Below are 19,211 nucleotides of genomic sequence, written 5' to 3'. Positions count from 1 at the left end.
ACAAGACAAAGTTCAGATTAATAAAAAGCAAACCAAGAGTTGTGTCCTACCAAAGCACATAGCAGCCAACAGCAGTGAGATGAGCAGGAAGCTCATAGCTCTTCTGTTCAGTAACTATGAGCTCCAGTGACCAGAGAGGACTTCCTGTGTCTCACTGTGGAACCTTGTTTTAGCTCCAACACTAAGTGGTAGATTTGAAGGAGGGGCTTGTTCAGAGTGACAGGGCTGATGACCAATCCCCTGTTATTACTGCTGCTGACAGGTTCAGACAGTACAACACATTTTACATCATATTCCTGTTGAGGGGAATTGTCTTTAAAACAATGAACAAGTGTTATGTTATTATTATTTGTGTGATTCTATTTTGGTGAATCTGCAAATAATTCACACATTTAATGTTGGAGATTTTTATTATTTGGACTTTTTTTGTTGTTGTTAGTTTGTCTGTTATGGAGAAAACCTAAAGAATAATTGCATTGTGTTATGAATAACATTGACAATAAAAATGCAGAAATCGTTATTTTGGAAAAGTGCATTCATCCTGTTTCATTAAACAGTAATGCTGTGATGTGCTAATAAACTGATTGAATCATAGCAAAGCTGATGGAGTATTTGGAAAGAAATAAATATTTGTTTTACTCTCATCATTTCAATGGTAGACGTCTGAAACTTCATAATTTGAAGAACTTTTAGCATCTCAGTGTATCTCTGAGGATTCAGCTGTGATTCCACTCAGCTCTACATGACTCTTCATCACTATGAAGAACCTGAATGGACTAAATGACAACAAGTAAACAAAGATATGAGTCCTGAAACCAGACTCCAGCCAACATGAAAACTAAAGTTAAAGGCTTGAAGTCAGTCATTCATGTGATGTAACTAATGTCATAGGAAGGTGGAGGTCCAACCGTCTCTATCAAGTTAATGAGAAACATTGATCATGAACATTGTCAAATGGTATCCTGATGGTGTCCTGAAGATGCATCAAAGCCATGACCACATCTCATCCACAGTTATAGTAACAAAATACATAGCGGAGGGAAAGAAAACACTAATCCAGTTCCATAACATTAAATTATATTTAATTAAACTTAAAAATCAAGACGGCTACATTTTAACAAAGTGCAAAACATTAGTCCAGTTATGAACTCTGATACATTATTTTCATTATGTGGGTAGGAAAACTCTACTTGATTGATCTGCTGTTAAATGACAGAAGCAGCTGAAGTGTGTAAATGTTCTGTCAGACACTGTCAGGTTTGTGTACAGTGACTCTGGGTTTCCTGTCACTGTGGGCCTCACAGCACAGTAGTACACAGCAGAGTCTGTCACTGCAGCAGAGGACATCTCCAGATGAAACGCTTTTCTTCCTTTCTCATGCTTAAGAGTCAACCCTGGTACTTTCTCTGAATAGTCCATGATGAGAAGCTGTGGAGGTGAGCTGGAGTACTGTCGATACCAGTAGAGGTTGTCTGTAGAGACAGAGTAGTTGCAGGAGAGAGTGACCCTGTCTCCTTCCAAAGCCAGAATTCTATCATGAAATGGTGTAACTGAATCCTCAGAGAGCCCTAGACAGACACATGGATTTTTACAAACACAATAGTTGATGGAAATACCTTATGGATAATATTAAGATGTATGTTCTTCCACTTCATATTTACCAGTATGAAAGGTAGATATCATCAGCCAGATTAAATGGAGTAACATCATGACTGAAGTGTATTGAATCACCAAGTGAAAATAACTCAGCAGCTCTTCAGTTGCAACATGAAGTCTTTGACATTCAGTTCTCTAACTCCTCCCCTTGTCTTGGTCTTTGTAGTGTTATAGTGGTGGAGGTTTAGAAATTAATGTCATGATGGACCCTTCACCTCTTTGTTCTCTTTGCTAATATATATATATATATATATATATATATATATATAAGGGAATTCTTACATTATAAGAAATGATAAATTTGTTGATCTAAACAGGACGACATAGAATAAGATTAGTCATTATAATTATTAAATGGTTTCTGAACATGACCCAAAGTCAATAAGTCTCACCAACCATGACAGAGACAAAAACTGTGGAAAGAAAGGTCCTCCTTATCTCTATTTAAACAGACAATGGCCATCAGTAATATTTTCCTAAGATATAACAAAGGGGGACAGAATTAGCACAGTGGCGCCCCCAAGGGGTGTTCAGGGGTGGCCACGGCCCCCTGATACTATCCCTGGCCCCCCCTGCTTCCCCCCCTCCCCCAGCCACGAGTCGCATATGCAGAATATGCTTCTGATTAACCTTAATATCCTTCTATCTGATATTTTACATTAGGTGCCGTTCATTTAAATCAATAATGTATATTTTTCATAATAATTCATGTCAAAGAAAGTAACAAATGCATAGCCAGGCAGCCAGTCGCTTCTGATCGTCCGTCACTGCATCACACATACACAATCTAACAATGAATCATCTAACACTTTACAATATATACAGATACATAACACATTAAATCAGAACTGTTGTGGAACTCAAAATGTTAACTGTACCAGTGTTAGTCTTTGCACATCAGCTATGTAGTAACATTAACTGTAAAAAAAATAAGAAACCAAAGTATTTCAGTAGGCGATTCCTTAACTCTCATGTTGGCAGTTTTCAATTAGCCTATACAGTATACTACAACGGCATAATAGAATTCCTGAAATTCAGTCATGGCTTTTGGTTTTGGTGTGCCACCCCAAGATTTTCAGTGGCCCCATTTGGCCACCCCTGTGAACATTCTCTGGGGGCGTGACTGAATTAGCAAGAGATAATTCATGTCAAGTTATGCGTGAAAGTATTTTAAACTACAATACAAAATAAAGAACCACATGACACAAAGTGGAGAATGTAAAAATTCTTTATCACACAACTTCGGTTGAATTATTCTGCTTATAGAATGATCACTTGGCAAGATATTAGAAGAAAAACATTTAATTTTTTGTAACTAATGTTTTGAAGTGAGCAGTAAAATATTATGAACAAAAAGTTAGCCATTAAGCTAAAATGTTGAATGTTAATTGGACTCAATACTAATTCAACATGTTGTGCAGCAACTTCTTGTCCAGCGTGTGAATTTATAACAATATTTAACCTTGAGCTGAACTATGTGTGCATTAAAAGGTTTTGACGCAAACCTTCCATCAACCAGAAACAAGGATCCTCCATGGTCATGCTATGATTAGAGATACTAAATATCTCACCTTGTTTCTAATGAGCTGATATTAAAACTCTACTTGATTGTTCTGCTGTTAAATGACAGAAGCAGCTGAAGTGTGTAAATGTTCTGTCAGACACTGTCAGGTTTGTGTACAGTGACTCTGGGTTTCCTGTCACTGTGGGCCTCACAGCACAGTAGTACACAGCAGAGTCTGTCACTGCAGCAGAGGACATCTCCACTTCCATTTGAGTCTCATTCACTTTAACAGACAGTCTGGAGTTTGAAGCTGCTCTTTTTATTGCTGAACCTGATTTATAGGAGGATATTAGAAACTGTGGTGGTTCTCCTGAGTCCTGGCGATACCAATATAAGTATTCTGCTGAGGAGTATTTACAGGAGAGAGTAACTTTGGAACCTTCTAGACCATGTACTCTGTCTTGGAGGGACTGGATGGTTTGCTGATAACTGGAACCTGCAGATGGGAAGAAATGATTAAAAAGTCAATAATCATGTCATATATTGAATCTATCTCATTATTATTTCTGTTAAAAAGGGATTCATAGTTTAACAAATACTGAGCTGCCAAAGTGTTTCTTACCAGTAAAGCCAGTGAATAAAACAAGTGGTAGGAGGAACTGCATGGCTGATGTCAGACGTCAAACAGAAACTGTGGCACAGCAACAATCACCTAGTTAAAGATGTGCTGCTTTCAGAGATCTGATCTGTTTCCCTGTCTGTCAAACTCCACTTCCTGCTGAAGAGGAAACAATGACTGGATCAACTCTGACAGCTTATTACAATAATCTGTCCAGATAGGTTTAGCAAGGATATTCAAATAAAACAATCAATTAATCATGGTTTAAGGATAATCTCACCTTAAAGGAATGTTGATAGAATAGAGTTATTATCATTAAATATTTTATATTACCTTCAGGTTGGCTTTCTTCTCCTGTCATCATGTAGTTTATCTTTGTGGTTGGGTTTATATGTGAGACAGTATGGGATTTATTGTTGTGTTTCTTCTAAAACTAGAATACTACACATGAATATGTTGATGCCTGCTCAATCATCCAGGTGTAGAATCCCAGAAAAGTTGAATCAGTTCATCTGGACACAAGGTTTCATGGGAGAAACGTGTCATCGTTCATCTAGGAGACTGTCAGTCTCTTTGTCTCAGAGGCTGACGAAGTCACTTTGATGACGTCATGACTGAAGAAACCAACCGGCTGATGTCCAAAGTGGATGCAGTTGCATATCTACACTAAATCACACGTTTTTTCACTATCAGATGAAACAGCAGATCTGCTGACTTACTCTCCTCCCTCTCCTCCCCCAACATCTCCCCCATCATGCTGAAAATGTTCACCCTCCAGTGTTATCAGCCACTCTTCTTTTCCTTTTTTCTTTTGTTTTGGGGGTGGGGGGGTACATTATGAATGGGGGCATTTGCTGGGCCAAGTGTAAAATCAACCTGTTGAACATGTGCTGACCCAATGTGTACTTAAAATACCTGATGCTCACTCTCAGCAGAGCCATAAGGTTTGTCTGCACTGTGTACTTCAGATTCACATTCAGACAACTTTATTTCTCCCAGAAGGACAATTCAGTTCCACAATCTACCCAGACCATACACAAGCTCACACACAAGCAGCAAGCAGCAGTATGTCAGAGACAAGAGACAGAACAGTACATGGGCAAGAGATGCACACTGGCGCCATCGTGTGGCCATCCAAGCAGACTCACACGAGGACCAGGCGAAAGATAAATATGCACAGTCAAGTCAAGTCAATTTGGTTTGTATAGCCCAATATCACAAATTACAAATTAAAAGAAGAAATAAATTAAGAAATAAACAAACAAACAAACAAATAAAGCATCCTAAGAGACATTGCACGTTACATTCCAGCACAACATTCAGTGAACGTACAGGCCCACAAGCCATGTGAAGAACAGACAAGGTAGAAACCAACTATTGTGGTTTAAAACCAAATCAAGCCTTCATTTAAAATGACTACTCTCAGGGCATCCGGGTAGCGTAGCGGACAATTCCGTTGCTTAGCAACACGGGGATCGCCGGTTCGAGTCCCCGTGTTACCTCCGGCTTGCTCCCTACAGACACAATTGGCCGTGTCTGCGAGTGGGAAGCCGGACGTGGGTATGTGTCCTGGTCGCTGCACTAGCGCCCCCTCTGGTCGATCGGGGCGCCTGGTCGGGGGGGATTAGCGTGATCCTCCCACGCACTAACTCCCCCTGGTGGAACTCCTCACTGTCAAGTGAACAGAAGTGATGACTCTCATCACAGTGGTGAACGATTTATAGTGACGACCAGGGAACACCATGTTTTGTATGCGGGTTCAAAAGTAAGACAGGGAGCTAAAATAATGAGTCTTGAAAGAATAGCTGTTAAATAAGCAGGACTAAACACCACCACTCACCTGTCACCATACACACTGCTACTTGTCCCATGGATTAGTCAAGCAGTCTCGCTTCCATCAAGGAACCACCAAGCTCTGACTTCCATCAAGTTATTTTTCTTCTAAGACTAGAATACAATGCAGCATTTGTTAAACGAATCTACAGAAGACATTCATACTTTTCTTTATCAAGATAGTTTAACGTTTCAATGCAGAATCAAATGTTTTTGGATGTTGTATTGACACATTGGACAAATCAGCAGTTGTAGGAAGCTGGCTTGTCAAACTGTCCAATGTGTTTTTCTTCAGCAAGGAACCAAAGTGATTAAAATGTGAATACTGCCCTCTAGTGGATCTGGTTTATCGTTGCGTTGTCTCTGGATTCTTGATAGACACTCTAAAGGTTTTTGTAGTAGGTTCTGCAGTTTCCTGTCACTGTGGGCCTCAGAGCACAGTAGTACACAGCAGAGTCAGACAGCTGCAGACTCTGGATCTTCAGAGGAACTGATCTTGAGCTGGAATCCAGGCTGGAATCAAATCTCTCCTTGAACTCGTCCGCTGTGTTCCCTGATTCAGCAGTAATGCGGATCAGAATGAATGTGGGCTTGTCGTCTGCAGCCTGTCTGTACCAGAAAAGATATGGACCTGTCCGACTGGTGTTATAGTGACAGTCCAGTGTTACTGTCTCTCCCTCACTAACAGTCACATCTCCTTTGGGTTGGAGCACGTTGTCTTTTTGAGCTCTGCATTCTGTGGGACAACAACAGACGGTGTCAGTGTGAGGAAAAGAATCAACAAGACAAAGTTCAGATTAATAACAAGCAAACAAAGAGTTGTGTCCTACCAAAGCACATAGCAGCCAACAGCAGAGAGATGAGCAGGAAGCTCATAGCTCTTCTGTTCAGTAACTATGAGCTCCAGTGACCAGAGAGGACTTCCTGTGTCTCACTGTGGAACCTGGTTTTAGCTCCAACACTAAGTGGTAGATTTGAAGGAGGGGCTTGTTCAGAGTGACAGGGCTGATGACCAATACCCTGTTATTACTGCTGCTGACAGGTTCAGACAGTACAACACATTTTACATCATGTTCCTGTTGAGGGGAATTGTCTTTAAAACAATGAACAAGTGTTATGTTATTATTATTTGTGTGATTCTATTTTGGTGAATCTGCAAATAATTCACAAATTTAATATTGAAGATTTTTATTATTTGGACTTTTTTTGTTGTTGTTAGTTTGTCTTTTAATGAGAAAACCTAAAGAATAATTGCATTGTGTTATGAATAATATTGACAATAAAAATGCAGAAATCTTTGTTTTGGAAAAGTGCATTCATCCTGTTTCATTAAACAGTAATGTTGTGACGTGCTAATAAACTGATGGAATCATAGCAAAGTTGATGGAGTATTTGGAAATAAATAAATGTTTGTTTTACTCTCATCATTTCAATTGTAGACGTCTGAAACTTCATAATTTGAAGAACTTTTAGCGTCTCAGTGTATCTCTGAGGATTCAGCTGTGATTCCACTCAGCTCTACATGACTCTTCATCACTATGAAGAACCTGAATGGACTAAATGACAACAAGTAAACAAAGATATGAGTCCTGAAACCAGACTCCAGCCACCATGAAAACTAAAGTTAAAGGCTTGAAGTCAGTCATTCATGTGATGAAACTAATGTCATAGGAAGGTGGAGGTCCAACCGTCTTTATCAAGTTAATGAGAAACATTGATCATGAACATTGTCAAATAGTATCCTGATGGTGTCCTGAAGATGCTTCAAAGCCATGACCACATCTCATCCACAGTTATAGTAACAAAATACATGGAGGGGAAGTCTGGACACTGCTTGGCATCCTGCGCATCATATTCTTCATAGATTTTATAATTCCATTAAAATCCTGCTTATCCTCTTTCACTGTTGTATTGTGTAAATTACATAAACACAACATCCATTGCACACTGTCCGTCTTAGGAGAGAGATCCCTCCTTTGCTCTCCCTGGGGTGTCTTCCTATTTTTCTCCCTGTTTTTTTTTTTTTTTTTTTTTAGGGAGTTTTTCCCTATCTGATGAGAGGGTCCAAGGACATGATGTTGTGTTGCTGTTAAGCCCACTGAGGAAAATTTGGAACTTGTGATATTGGACTATACAAATAAAATTGATTTGATTTGATTTAATCCAGTTCCACAGAATGAACAAGAAATTATATTTATTTAAACTTAAAAATAAAGATGGCTACATTTTAACAAAGTGCAAAACATTAGATACAAAACTCTGATAAATTATTTTCATTATGTGGGTATGAAAACTCTACTGGATTGATCTGCTGTTAAATGACAGAAGCAGCTGAAGTGTGTAAATGTTCTGTCAGACACTGTCAGGTTTGTGTACAGTGACTCTGGGTTTCCTGTCACTGTGGGCCTCACAGCACAGTAGTACACAGCAGAGTCTGTCACTGCAGCAGAGGACATCTCCAGATGAAACGCTTTTCTTTCTCTCTCATGCTTAAGAGTCAACCCTGGTTCTTTCTCTGAATAGTCCGTGATGAGAAGCTGTGGAGGTGAGCTGGAGTACTGTCGATACCAGTAGAGGCTCTGCATAGAGACAGAGTAGTTGCAGGAGAGAGTGACCCTGTCTCCTTCCAAAGCCAGAATTCTATCATGAAATGGTGTAACTGAATCCTCAGAGAACCCTAGATAGACACATAGATTTTTACAAACACAATAGTTCATGGAAATACCTTATGGATAATATTATGATGTATGTTCTTCCATTTCATATTTACCAGTATGAAAGGTAGATATCATCAGCCAGATTAAATGGAGTAACATCATGACTGAAGTGTGTTGAATCACCAAGTGAAAAGAACTCAGCAGCTCTTCAGTTCCAACATGAAGTCTTTGACATTCAGTTCTCTAACTCCTCCCCTTGTCTTGGTCTGTTTACTTTTATGGAGATGGAGGTTTAGAAACGATTGTCATGATGTGTCATCTCTTTGTTCTATTTACTCAGAAAAAATAGAAACAATGGTATTATTACATTTTAAGAAATGATAAATGTGTTGATCTCAACAGCATGACAATGAATAAGATTAATCATTATAATTATTAAATGGTTTCTGAACATGACCCGATATCGATAAGTCTCATCAACCATGACAGAGACAAAAACAGTGGAGAGAAAGGATCTCCTTATCAGGTGCCTCTACTGACCAGCTTGAGCAGGAGAGGGAGGAATCATTCAGTCAATTACATGGGGGGGTGATTAGGTGGCCAGATAGAGAGCCAGTTTGGAATTTTGCCAGGACACCAGGGAACCCCCTACTCTTTGCCATAAGTGCCATGGGATCTTTAATGACCACAGTGAGTCAGGATCTCAGTTTAACATCTCATCCGAAAGACATGTAGCCGGGTGGTAAATCTGTTAAATATGTTAAATGATTTTCCACTTAAATTTAGTATAGTTTAACTGTTAATATATGTAATTGTTACACTGTCAAGCCATGTAAAATGTCATTTGATGTATTTAAATTGTGAGGCAGATTGTGAGTGTATTTTTATAGTTTTGGTTGTCATTGCATGTTTTGACCAGTAAGTGGCAGTGGCGGACTTTTATTGTAACTCCGTGCAAGTTATCCAAGTGCATCTTGGGTATTCTTTCTTTTTTTCTTGTGTGGAGCGCCTGAAGATTGCGGTGTGACGAGGCTCTGACTCCGTAGTAAGTAAGGGTAAATATCTTGTGAAATATACCTGTAACATTATTCCAAACAATATTGTATGTCGGTAATTTGACAAGATGGTTTGATTTAGACGCTACTGGAGTTGATGTTCGGTGATTTTGGGCGCGAGCCGTCGACCGCTGTTCGCCATTGCAGGCATGACAAGGTAATGTTGGCGTGAATAAAGCCACACCATGCCATTGTATTTGGGATGTAAAGGTTTTATATGCATTTTAATTCTGTTTAAAGGTAACTGACAGAGTGAGAAGTTGCGCGATCTTCAGGAAGTTCCACATGTCTTTGTTAAACCCTGTTTAACGTACATAGTCCACTGCCGTATTTTGCACCGTATTTTGTATTTATTATTTCCCTTTTTAAAATCTTTTCTGTTAAACTTGCCACATCTGTGAACATTTATGAGCTGTTTGCTCGAAAGACACAGGAATGTATGCACTCAGTAAAACGATCTGCATTCGAAGGTTCAAACAATAAAATTAAAGCTACAAGAACCCCGGAAGTAATTGTGTCCTGTGTGGTATCTAATTCCACGGGCTACATAATTTTGGTACCAGGAGTGGGGTGTAGCTAAAACATTTTTTTTTAAAATTGGCAACAGAGTGGCTTATTTTTACTTAAAAAAAAAAAAATACGGCAGTGGTGAAGATTGCTGGTGACGTCCGTTGGTGTTGAGTCTGAAGCCATCCTGCTGTGGAGGTGGTGACCAGCGAGAGACGACGTGAGGGCATCTAAGAGGTTCTGGTGCTTCCTGTTTCACACGACTCAGCCGTACCAGCGCAGAGGACTCCAGCGCTAACTTCAGCTACAAAGACCAAGATCCAGCAAGGCTCCAAGTTAAAGACTGTCCTTGTAGTATCCTTGAACCAGGTTTTGAACTAAATATCCTCATTTATACTGGACTGAGTAAAGATTAATATATCATTATGTCTAGTGATTCTGGTGATGAAGGGAGTTCACGTAATGATAATGGCCACACCTCAGGTGGCATAATGGGTATAGGTGAAGGTGCTACAAAAGAAATGCAGACCACCATGCAAGAGCTTGCCAGACTGCGAGATGAGCTCACCAGGTTAAATGGTGAAGCAAGGGCTCAGAGAGCAAGTGATAACAGTGCACCCACACGTTCATACATCTACGTTCCAAGAGAACGCCAGATCCAAGCATTTAGTGGGGAGTGTGGTACAGACAGGAGATCTGTCGAAGAGTTTATTGAAGAGGTTGAAAGGGTTTTAAGATACAGAGAGCAAACAACAGAGGAACAATGTGACTATATACTATCTCTATTGCATGGCCCTGCATTGGAAGAGGTGCGACTATGCATGAGGGGTGAGTCAGTGGGGCCCAGTGATTTATACTCTTACCTGAGCAATGCATTTGGGGAAAAGCGCAGTTCCACACAGCTTTTGCAGACCTTTTACAACCGTAACCAAACTGATGGAGAAGACCTCCGTGACTACTCCCATGCACTATCCCAGATTTTGAGCTCTGTAGTGAAACAGTCCACAGATGTAATACCTAATGAGAAAACTGCTCAGAGACCGGTTTATTGAGGGTTTAAGAGAAGCAGCACTCAGGCGTGAACTCAGGAAAATGGTTAGGGACAAACCAGAGAGCAGTCTTCTAGATGTGAGGAACGAGGCCCTCCTGTGGGAGATGGAGGACAGCAGGTCTCATCGTCCCAGGGTCATAAAGAGCAACCAAGTTACATTAGAGGTTCCGGAAACCCAGTGCTCTATTATTAAAACAAACAATGACCAAGGTATTGCATTAAATGATGTTCGGAGAGCAGTAGCCCATCAAGAAAAACAGCTAGCAGAGTTAGGCAAAACACTCGCTGATCTAGCCTTTGCTGTAGGTGAACTGAGTAAGCGCAGCACTCAACAGACATTCCTAGAGCCCAAGCCACGACCTAGACCCCAGCCAAAGTTCACACCAGATGGTCAGCCTATCTGTTTCAAGTGTAGAGGCTTAGGTCACATTGCAAGAAAATGCTCACAGGCCAGAGGGGGTCAAGGGGACGCAACACCTAGTTCTTATGTAGTGCAGGAAAACTCGCACCCTCAGTTGTCATGAGCCACACAACTCGAGGGGAGGAAGCTGGCTCACCAAAAGAGACTCCAGACAGAAGCAGGATCTTAGAGCGTGCAGTCGGAGAATGTAAAACTGTTGAGGTGAAACTACGAGGTGTTACAGTGTCCTGCTTACTTGACACTGGTAGCCAGGTCAGTACAATTTCTGAGAGTTTTTTCAGGGAACACCTGTCAGTGAAAGGTGAAGACATTCACCCGGCATTTGAGTGGTTAAAGATCACTGCAGCTAATGGATTAGACATACCCTATATGGGCTATGTGGAGCTTGATGTAGAAGCCATGGGTCTGACTATCCCAGAGCGAGGTTTTCTGATAGTTAAAGATTCTGAACACTCTTCCTCTGTTCCAGGTCTAATAGGGATGAACATTGTCAAAAAATGCAGAGAGCTAGTACACACTGAGTTTGACACCACACTGCAGGAGAGGTTTGACTCAAACTGGAGAGAGGCTTTTAATCATCTTCATGCAGTACATGCAACAGACAGACTCTCTTTCGCTAGGGTAGCTGGTAAGGATGTAGTCCATGTACCTGCTTCATCTGCTGCTACAGTTATGGCCAGGGGACTCAGGACCGTGAGTGAGGATGGTTCTTTTTTGTTGCTGGAGTCTGTGGGTGTCCCCGTTCCTGGAGGTTTGGTTGTTGTGCCTACTTTGGTTTCATCGGGCAATCACATTTTTCCAGTCCGAGTCATGAACATGTCTGATGAAGATATCTGGCTAGGGCCACGGACTAGGCTAGGGGTTTTGACTCAGGTAGACTGTGTGAAAAGTGATGAGCTTTGTGAGGTACAGTTCCAGAGAATCTCAGCTGACACTGAACAAGTGAGTATCAGTGAACACCCCGAAACACAGACAGATGTGCAGGAAATTCTCGGCAAGCTCAATTTTTGTGGTAGCCCAGAACAGCAAGCACAGCTGACTTTGTTACTGGAGAAGTACTCTTTTGTGTTTGCAACAGAAGATGAAGATCTAGGCCACACTGACAAAGTACAACATGAGATCCATCTGACAGATGACATACCTGTAACACAGCCATACAGACGAATCCCACCCACACAGTACAGTGAAGTCAGGGAACATATTGGCAAGCTGCTTAAAAAAGGGGTCATTCAAGAAAGCTCTAGTGCTTATGCTTCGCCCATAGTACTAGTGAGAAAGGCAGATGGTAGTCTGAGGCTATGTGTTGATTACAGGAAACTCAACTCAAAGACAAGACGTGATGCATTCCCGCTCCCGAGAATTGATGAGAGTTTTGATGCGCTGAGAGGGGCAAAGTTCTTTTCGACCATAGATCTGGCGAGCGGATACCACCAGGTAGCTATGCATGAGAGGGATCGGACTAAGACTGCATTTACTACACCGTTTGGTCTGTATGAGTACGTGAGAATGCCTTTTGGTGTTTGTAACGGTCCAGCTACATTTCAGAGACTTATGCAAGTTACTATGAATGATCTCATTTTTCAGATACTCCTGGTCTACCTAGATGACATCTTGGTTTTTTCAGAGACATTTGAGCAGCATTTGGAGAGACTTGAGACTGTGTTTAAGAGACTGGCAGAGACGGGCCTTAAGGTGAAGTTGCAGAAGTGTGCTTTTCTACAACAGTCAGTAAAGTTTTTGGGTCATCAGGTGTCAGCAGAAGGTATAGGAACTGACCCCTCCAAGGTCTCTGCTGTTAAGAACTGGAAGGTCCCAACCACTGCCAAAGAGCTGCAGTCGTTCTTGGGTTTCTGTAGTTACTACAGGAGATTCATTCGAGGCTTCTCACAGATTGCCGGGCCACTGCATGACCTAGTCAACAAATGTTCAGGTGTGAAAAAAACAGGGAAAGTAGGTCACCAGTTTTGTAATATGTGGACACCAGAGTGTGACTCTTCCTTTGAGCAGTTAAAGGAAAAACTTACCTCTGCTCCCATTTTGGGTTTTGCCGATTTCACACAACCATTTGTAGTTGAGACAGATGCTAGTCAGCATGGATTAGGCGCTGTATTGTGTCAGCAGCAAGGTGACACCAGACGTGTCCTAGCATATGCTAGCCGCAGACTACGCCAGGCTGAGAAGAATGACCGAAATTATAGTAGCATGAAGTTGGAGTTGCTTGCCTTAAAATGGGCAGTTGCTGAAAAATTCAGGGGTTACTTGCTTGGTTCAAAGTTTGTTGTCCTGACTGATAACAATCCCCTCTGCCACCTCAAGACAGCCAAGTTAGGTGCTATAGAGCAGAGGTGGGTAGCGCAACTGTCTGTTTTTGATTTCGAGGTTAAGTACCGTCCTGGTTGCAGTAATGCCGCCGCAGATGCTCTCTCTAGGCAGGAGTTTGCAGGGGAGCCTGAAACAGACCCTGACTCGGATTTTGACGACTGTATCACTGTGTGTAACCTGATTGAGCGAGGAACAGTTCTGGATCCTGGTCTTGTCTCTAGAGGTCTGGAGTGTTACAAAGTGAGACAGATCCGTGCTGGGGAGTCGAGGTCTGGTGAGACAGGTACTAAACAGGGCAACACCCCCACACTGCCAGGTTATACCAGAGAGGAGCTGGTAGGTTTTCAGGCCGGTGACCCCACCCTAAAAGAGTTTAGGGCATTTTGGGATCGGGGGAGGAGGCCATGTCCCAGAGAGAGAGCAGCCCTGTCTAGTCAAGTGAAAAGATTGTTGAAACAATGGAGATGCATACAACAACGAGAAGGGTTGTTGTACAGGGTTATCACAGACCCACGTCATGGAGAAGTGTGGCAGTTACTTGTGCCTAGTTGTTTGAGGGACCAAGTTCTAGAAAATGTACATAACAACATGGGACATCAGGGCATAGAGCGCACTGTAAACTTGCTAAGAGGGAGGTGTTTTTGGGTAGGGCTATGCGAGGATGTTGAAAGCTGGGTTAAAAACTGCGAGCGGTGCATTTTGACCAAGATGCCTCAGCCAAAAATCCATGCTCCAGTTCAGGCATTCCTGGCCTCCCGACCTCTAGAAGTGGTGGCTGTTGATTTTACAGTGTTGGAGGCAGCTTCAGATGGCCGTGAAAATGTCCTTGTTGTGACCGATGTGTTTACAAAGTTCACACAAGCGTATGCTACCAAAGACCAGAAGGCTGACACTACAGCTAAAGTTTTGCTCAGGGAGTGGTTCATGAAATATGGGGTCCCAGAGAGACTGCACTCAGACCAAGGTCGAAATTTCGAGAGTGAAATTATAGCAGAGCTGTGCAAACTCTATGGGGTTAAAAAGACACGGACAACTCCCTACAGGCCACAGGGAAACGGTCAGTGTGAAAGATACAATCGCACACTCCATGACTTGTTAAGGACACTCCCACCAGAGAAAAAAAAGCGTTGGCCAGAGCATCTGTCTGAAGTAGTATATGCCTATAATGTCACTCCTCATTCCACCACAGGGTACTCGCCTTATTATTTGCTTTTCGGGGTACAGCCACATCTCCCAGTAGATGCTTTATTAGGGCGTGAGTGTGTGTCAGACAGGAAACAGGATTGGTTGTCTGTTCATCAGGAGAGACTCCGACAGGCACATGAGAGAGCCAGAGAGTACTCAGAGCAGAAGGCAGCTGAGAGGATCTCACTGCAAAATGAGAAGGTGTATTGTCCTCCTGTGGACATTGGTCAGTTGGTTTTCCTACGTCACAGACCCCCAGGTAGACATAAGATTCAGGACACATGGACCTCAACAGTCTACAAGGTAGTTGACATCCAGGGTACCACACACACTGTTGAACCTTTTGAGGGAGGTCCCATTAAAAGAGTTCATAGGTCAGAGTTGCGACCTTGTGCGAAACCAGTTCCCAAACCAAGAACTAGAACTAGGTTACAGACCACTACACAGCCTGTAGCTGAGGATGAGCCTGAGTCACCTGAGGCTGATTTTGTTATTGTTGAGGAAGTCATCCCTCGCCGGCTTGTGCAAGTACCTAACCTGCCTCTTGCAGCAGAAAGTGTTAGTTTACCTGTGACAGCACCCACAGATGAGAGTGACGGTGAAGGACCTGAGGAAGGTTATTCAGATATGAGAAATTGTGGCACAGAAACAGAATGTGTTAATGATGTGCATCCAAACGTTAGCGACAGTGACTTGCCCAATATTGAAAACAGGGACAGGCCCGCACTAACAGAGGATGCAGGTGGAGCAGGACGTAGAACCTATGCACCTAAACCTGCCATTAGGAAAAGCAAGCGGGAAATGGCTGGATCTCATTCAAACCCATTTCATCTGCCAAAGTCAGCCTGTAATGCAGTCTCAGTCAGCACAGACATGGTCTCTACGGTTTTGACAAGCTTGGGTGCTGCTCTCTTTGAAAAGGCCTTGCAGGGAGTATTTGAGTCAGTTCATGTTTCGTAGTCACCGAGGACGTTGACTATATTTGCAGGGGAGTATGTAGCCGGGTGGTAAATCTGTTAAATATGTTAAATGATTTTCCACTTAAATTTAGTATAGTTTAACTGTTAATATATGTAATTGTTACACTGTCAAGCCATGTAAAATGTCATTTGATGTATTTAAATTGTGAGGCAGATTGTGAGTGTATTTTTATAGTTTTGGTTGTCATTGCATGTTTTGACCAGTAAGTGGCAGTGGCGGACTTTTATTGTAACTCCGTGCAAGTTATCCAAGTGCATCTTGGGTATTCTTTCTTTTTTTCTTGTGTGGAGCGCCTGAAGATTGCGGTGTGACGAGGCTCTGACTCCGTAGTAAGTAAGGGTAAATATCTTGTGAAATATACCTGTAACATTATTCCAAACAATATTGTATGTCGGTAATTTGACAAGATGGTTTGATTTAGACGCTACTGGAGTTGATGTTCGGTGATTTTGGGCGCGAGCCGTCGACCGCTGTTCGCCATTGCAGGCATGACAAGGTAATGTTGGCGTGAATAAAGCCACACCATGCCATTGTATTTGGGATGTAAAGGTTTTATATGCATTTTAATTCTGTTTAAAGGTAACTGACAGAGTGAGAAGTTGCGCGATCTTCAGGAAGTTCCACATGTCTTTGTTAAACCCTGTTTAACGTACATAGTCCACTGCCGTATTTTGCACCGTATTTTGTATTTATTATTTCCCTTTTTAAAATCTTTTCTGTTAAACTTGCCACATCTGTGAACATTTATGAGCTGTTTGCTCGAAAGACACAGGAATGTATGCACTCAGTAAAACGATCTGCATTCGAAGGTTCAAACAATAAAATTAAAGCTACAAGAACCCCGGAAGTAATTGTGTCCTGTGTGGTATCTAATTCCACGGGCTACAGACAGGAGATGGGTAGTTCAGCAGAGGTGATGTTATATGGTGCGATGCCGGAACAGCAAACCAAGTCAAAGATATGACCCTTGGTGTGGGTTGCAAAGTTGCCATATTTCATTAGACCAAAGCAATCTAACATCACGTTAAAACATGTGGTGAATATCTTGTCAGTGTTGTGAAAATTAATATTTAAATCCTCCATTAGGATTATATAGGGAGACATTGTACTAAGGGTGGTTAAAACTGGTGAGCGTTCAATGATAAAAATATCCGATGCCTTAGGTGGTCTGTAGAGAGCAGCAACAATGGTGGGTGAAGGTCCATAGAGCTTAACAGCCAGCAGTTCAAAGGAAGAGTGATCAAGTAGAGAGAGTGGTGTTAGTTTTATACTATCACAATAAATCTGCACAAGGCCGCCTCCTCTGCCCGAAGACCAAGGTTTGGATATTAAACACATTTGTTTAATTTAGCTGTAGAAAGTTATTCTGTGACTGGCAGGTTTCCGTCAGACATAAATAGTCCAGTTTGTGCTCTGTGATGGCGTTATTGACCTGAGGGGCTTTGTTGGTAATAGATCGGATATTGTAGAGGGAAAACTTCTGACAGGTTGTGCACGTATAAACAGCTGATTTAACTAGTGGAGTTAGCACACTGTGGTCCACATCCAGGTCAAGTCGTAATATGTCGTGTGGATAAGAGGCTCGGTGCCTAATAGTAGTCTGTATGGGGAAAACTGCTGGTAAGAGGTTTAATGACAGAAGAGGCCAGTGGGGGGAGCTATCGGACAAAACAGTCCTGTGGGGTTCCACTGTAGGCAGAAACGAAGGCTCTGGGAGGGAAATGTGGGATGTAAATCATCAGTCACGTACAGAAGTCTACTGCATGTTGCAAAAATTAGGTGATACATCTCGTAGCTACAAATTTGAGCATTGTCAACAACAATCTTAATCAACTCTATAGATAATTAATAGAGTAGGACTCACCAGTCACTTGAAAACAAAACCCATCCTTCGTTCAGTAAAGTATCTCGTGAAGGTCTTGCCTTCCTGTGTGAGGCCTTCGAGTTTAGGTCCTGATCTCTCCCTTTGATTGCTCATTACAATTCACTGGCCAGATCGGTTTAGCAAGAATATACAAATAAAACAATCAAAATATCCTGGTTTAAGGTTAATCTAATCTTTAATGAATTGAATAGCAAATTATAAGTTAATATTTTGTATTACCTTTAAATGGGCCTTTTTCTCCTTTAGTCACTTAGTTTTTTCGGGTTTTTTTTTTTTTAATGTGAGACCGTATGGCATTTACAGTTATTTTTCTTCTAACACTAGAATACGATACAGGAATGTACCATTTGTTAAACAAAACCACATATGACATAAATAATTTTCTTTATCAAGAGAGTTTAACGTTTCAATGTAGATTAAAATGTTTTTGAATGTTGTATTGACACATTGGACAAATAAGCAGTTGTAGGAAGCTGGCTTGTCAACCTGTCCAGTGTGTTTTCTGCTTCAACAAGGAGCCGATGAGATTAGAATGTGAATACTGCCCTCTAGTGGGAGTGGCTTAACAATGTGTTGTCTCTGGATTCTTGATAGACACTCCGAAGGTTTTTGTAGTACGTCTTGCAGTTTCCTGTCACTGTGGGCCTCACAGCACAGTAGTACACAGCAGAGTCAGACAGCTGCAGACTCTGGATCTTCAGAGGAACTGATCTTGAGCTGGAATCCAGGCTGGAAACAAATCTCTCCTTGAACCCGTCCGCTGTGTCCCCTGATCCAAAAGTAAAGTGGCTCAGAATGAATGTGGGCTTGTCGTCTGCAGCCTGTCTGTACCAGTAAAGAGATGGACTTGTGTCACTGGTGTTATAGTGACAGTCCAGTGTTACTGTCTCTCCCTCACTAACAGTCACACCTCCTTTGGGTTGGAGCACGTTGTCTTTTTGAGCTCTGCATTCTGTGGGACAACAACAGACGGTGTCAGTGTGAGGAAAAGAATCAACAAGACAAAGTTCAGATTAATAACAAGCAAACAAAGAGTTGTGTCCTACCAAAGCACATAGCAGCCAACAGCAGTGAGATGAGCAGGAAGCTCATAGCTCTTCTGTTCAGTAACTATGAGCTCCAGTGACCAATGAGGACTTCCTGTGTCTCACTGTGGAACCTGGTTTTAGCTCCAACACTAAGTGGTAGATTTGAAGGAGAGGCTTGTTCAGAGTGACAGGGCTGATGACCAATCCCCTGTTATTACTGCTGCTGATAGGTTCAGACAGTACAACACATTTTACATCATATTCCTGTTGAGGGGAATTGTCTTTAAAACAATGAACAAGTGTTACGTTATTATTATTTGTGTGATTTGTGTCCCCTTGTCTTGGTCTGTGTAGTGTTATAGTGGTGGAGGTTTAGAAATTAATGTCATGATGGACCCTTCACCTCTTTGTTCTCTTTACTAAAAAAATAAATAAATAAATAAGGGGATTCTTACATTTTAAGAAATGATAAATGTGTTGATCTAAACAGGACGACATAGAATAAGA

The 19,211-nt window shown here is 41.8% G+C and overlaps 2 gene segments (V, D, J or C); both read right to left on the bottom strand.

The window, feature by feature from the left end:
- Positions 1-3,602: 3,602 nt before the first annotated feature.
- Positions 3,603-6,461, bottom strand: LOC130124527 (T cell receptor alpha variable 38-2/delta variable 8-like; the record flags this gene model as incomplete). The annotated part of the segment is given in 3 exon segments: positions 3,603-3,656; positions 6,029-6,348; positions 6,443-6,461. Coding segments are annotated over 3 exon segments (393 nt in total), but the record flags the coding sequence as incomplete, so codon positions are not given.
- An 11,847-nt stretch (positions 6,462-18,308) lies between these two features.
- On the bottom strand, positions 18,309-18,741 carry LOC130124257 (T cell receptor alpha variable 14/delta variable 4-like; the record flags this gene model as incomplete). The annotated part of the segment is given in 2 exon segments: positions 18,309-18,628; positions 18,723-18,741. Coding segments are annotated over 2 exon segments (339 nt in total), but the record flags the coding sequence as incomplete, so codon positions are not given.
- Between the last annotated feature and the right edge of the window lie 470 nt (positions 18,742-19,211).

This window comes from Lampris incognitus, chromosome 14 (assembly GCF_029633865.1).
Source record: "Lampris incognitus isolate fLamInc1 chromosome 14, fLamInc1.hap2, whole genome shotgun sequence".
In the NCBI taxonomy this organism is placed as follows: domain Eukaryota; kingdom Metazoa; phylum Chordata; class Actinopteri; order Lampriformes; family Lampridae; genus Lampris; species Lampris incognitus.
Note: the sequence above shows the minus strand (reverse complement) of the source record. Positions and strands in the feature narration are given on the sequence as shown.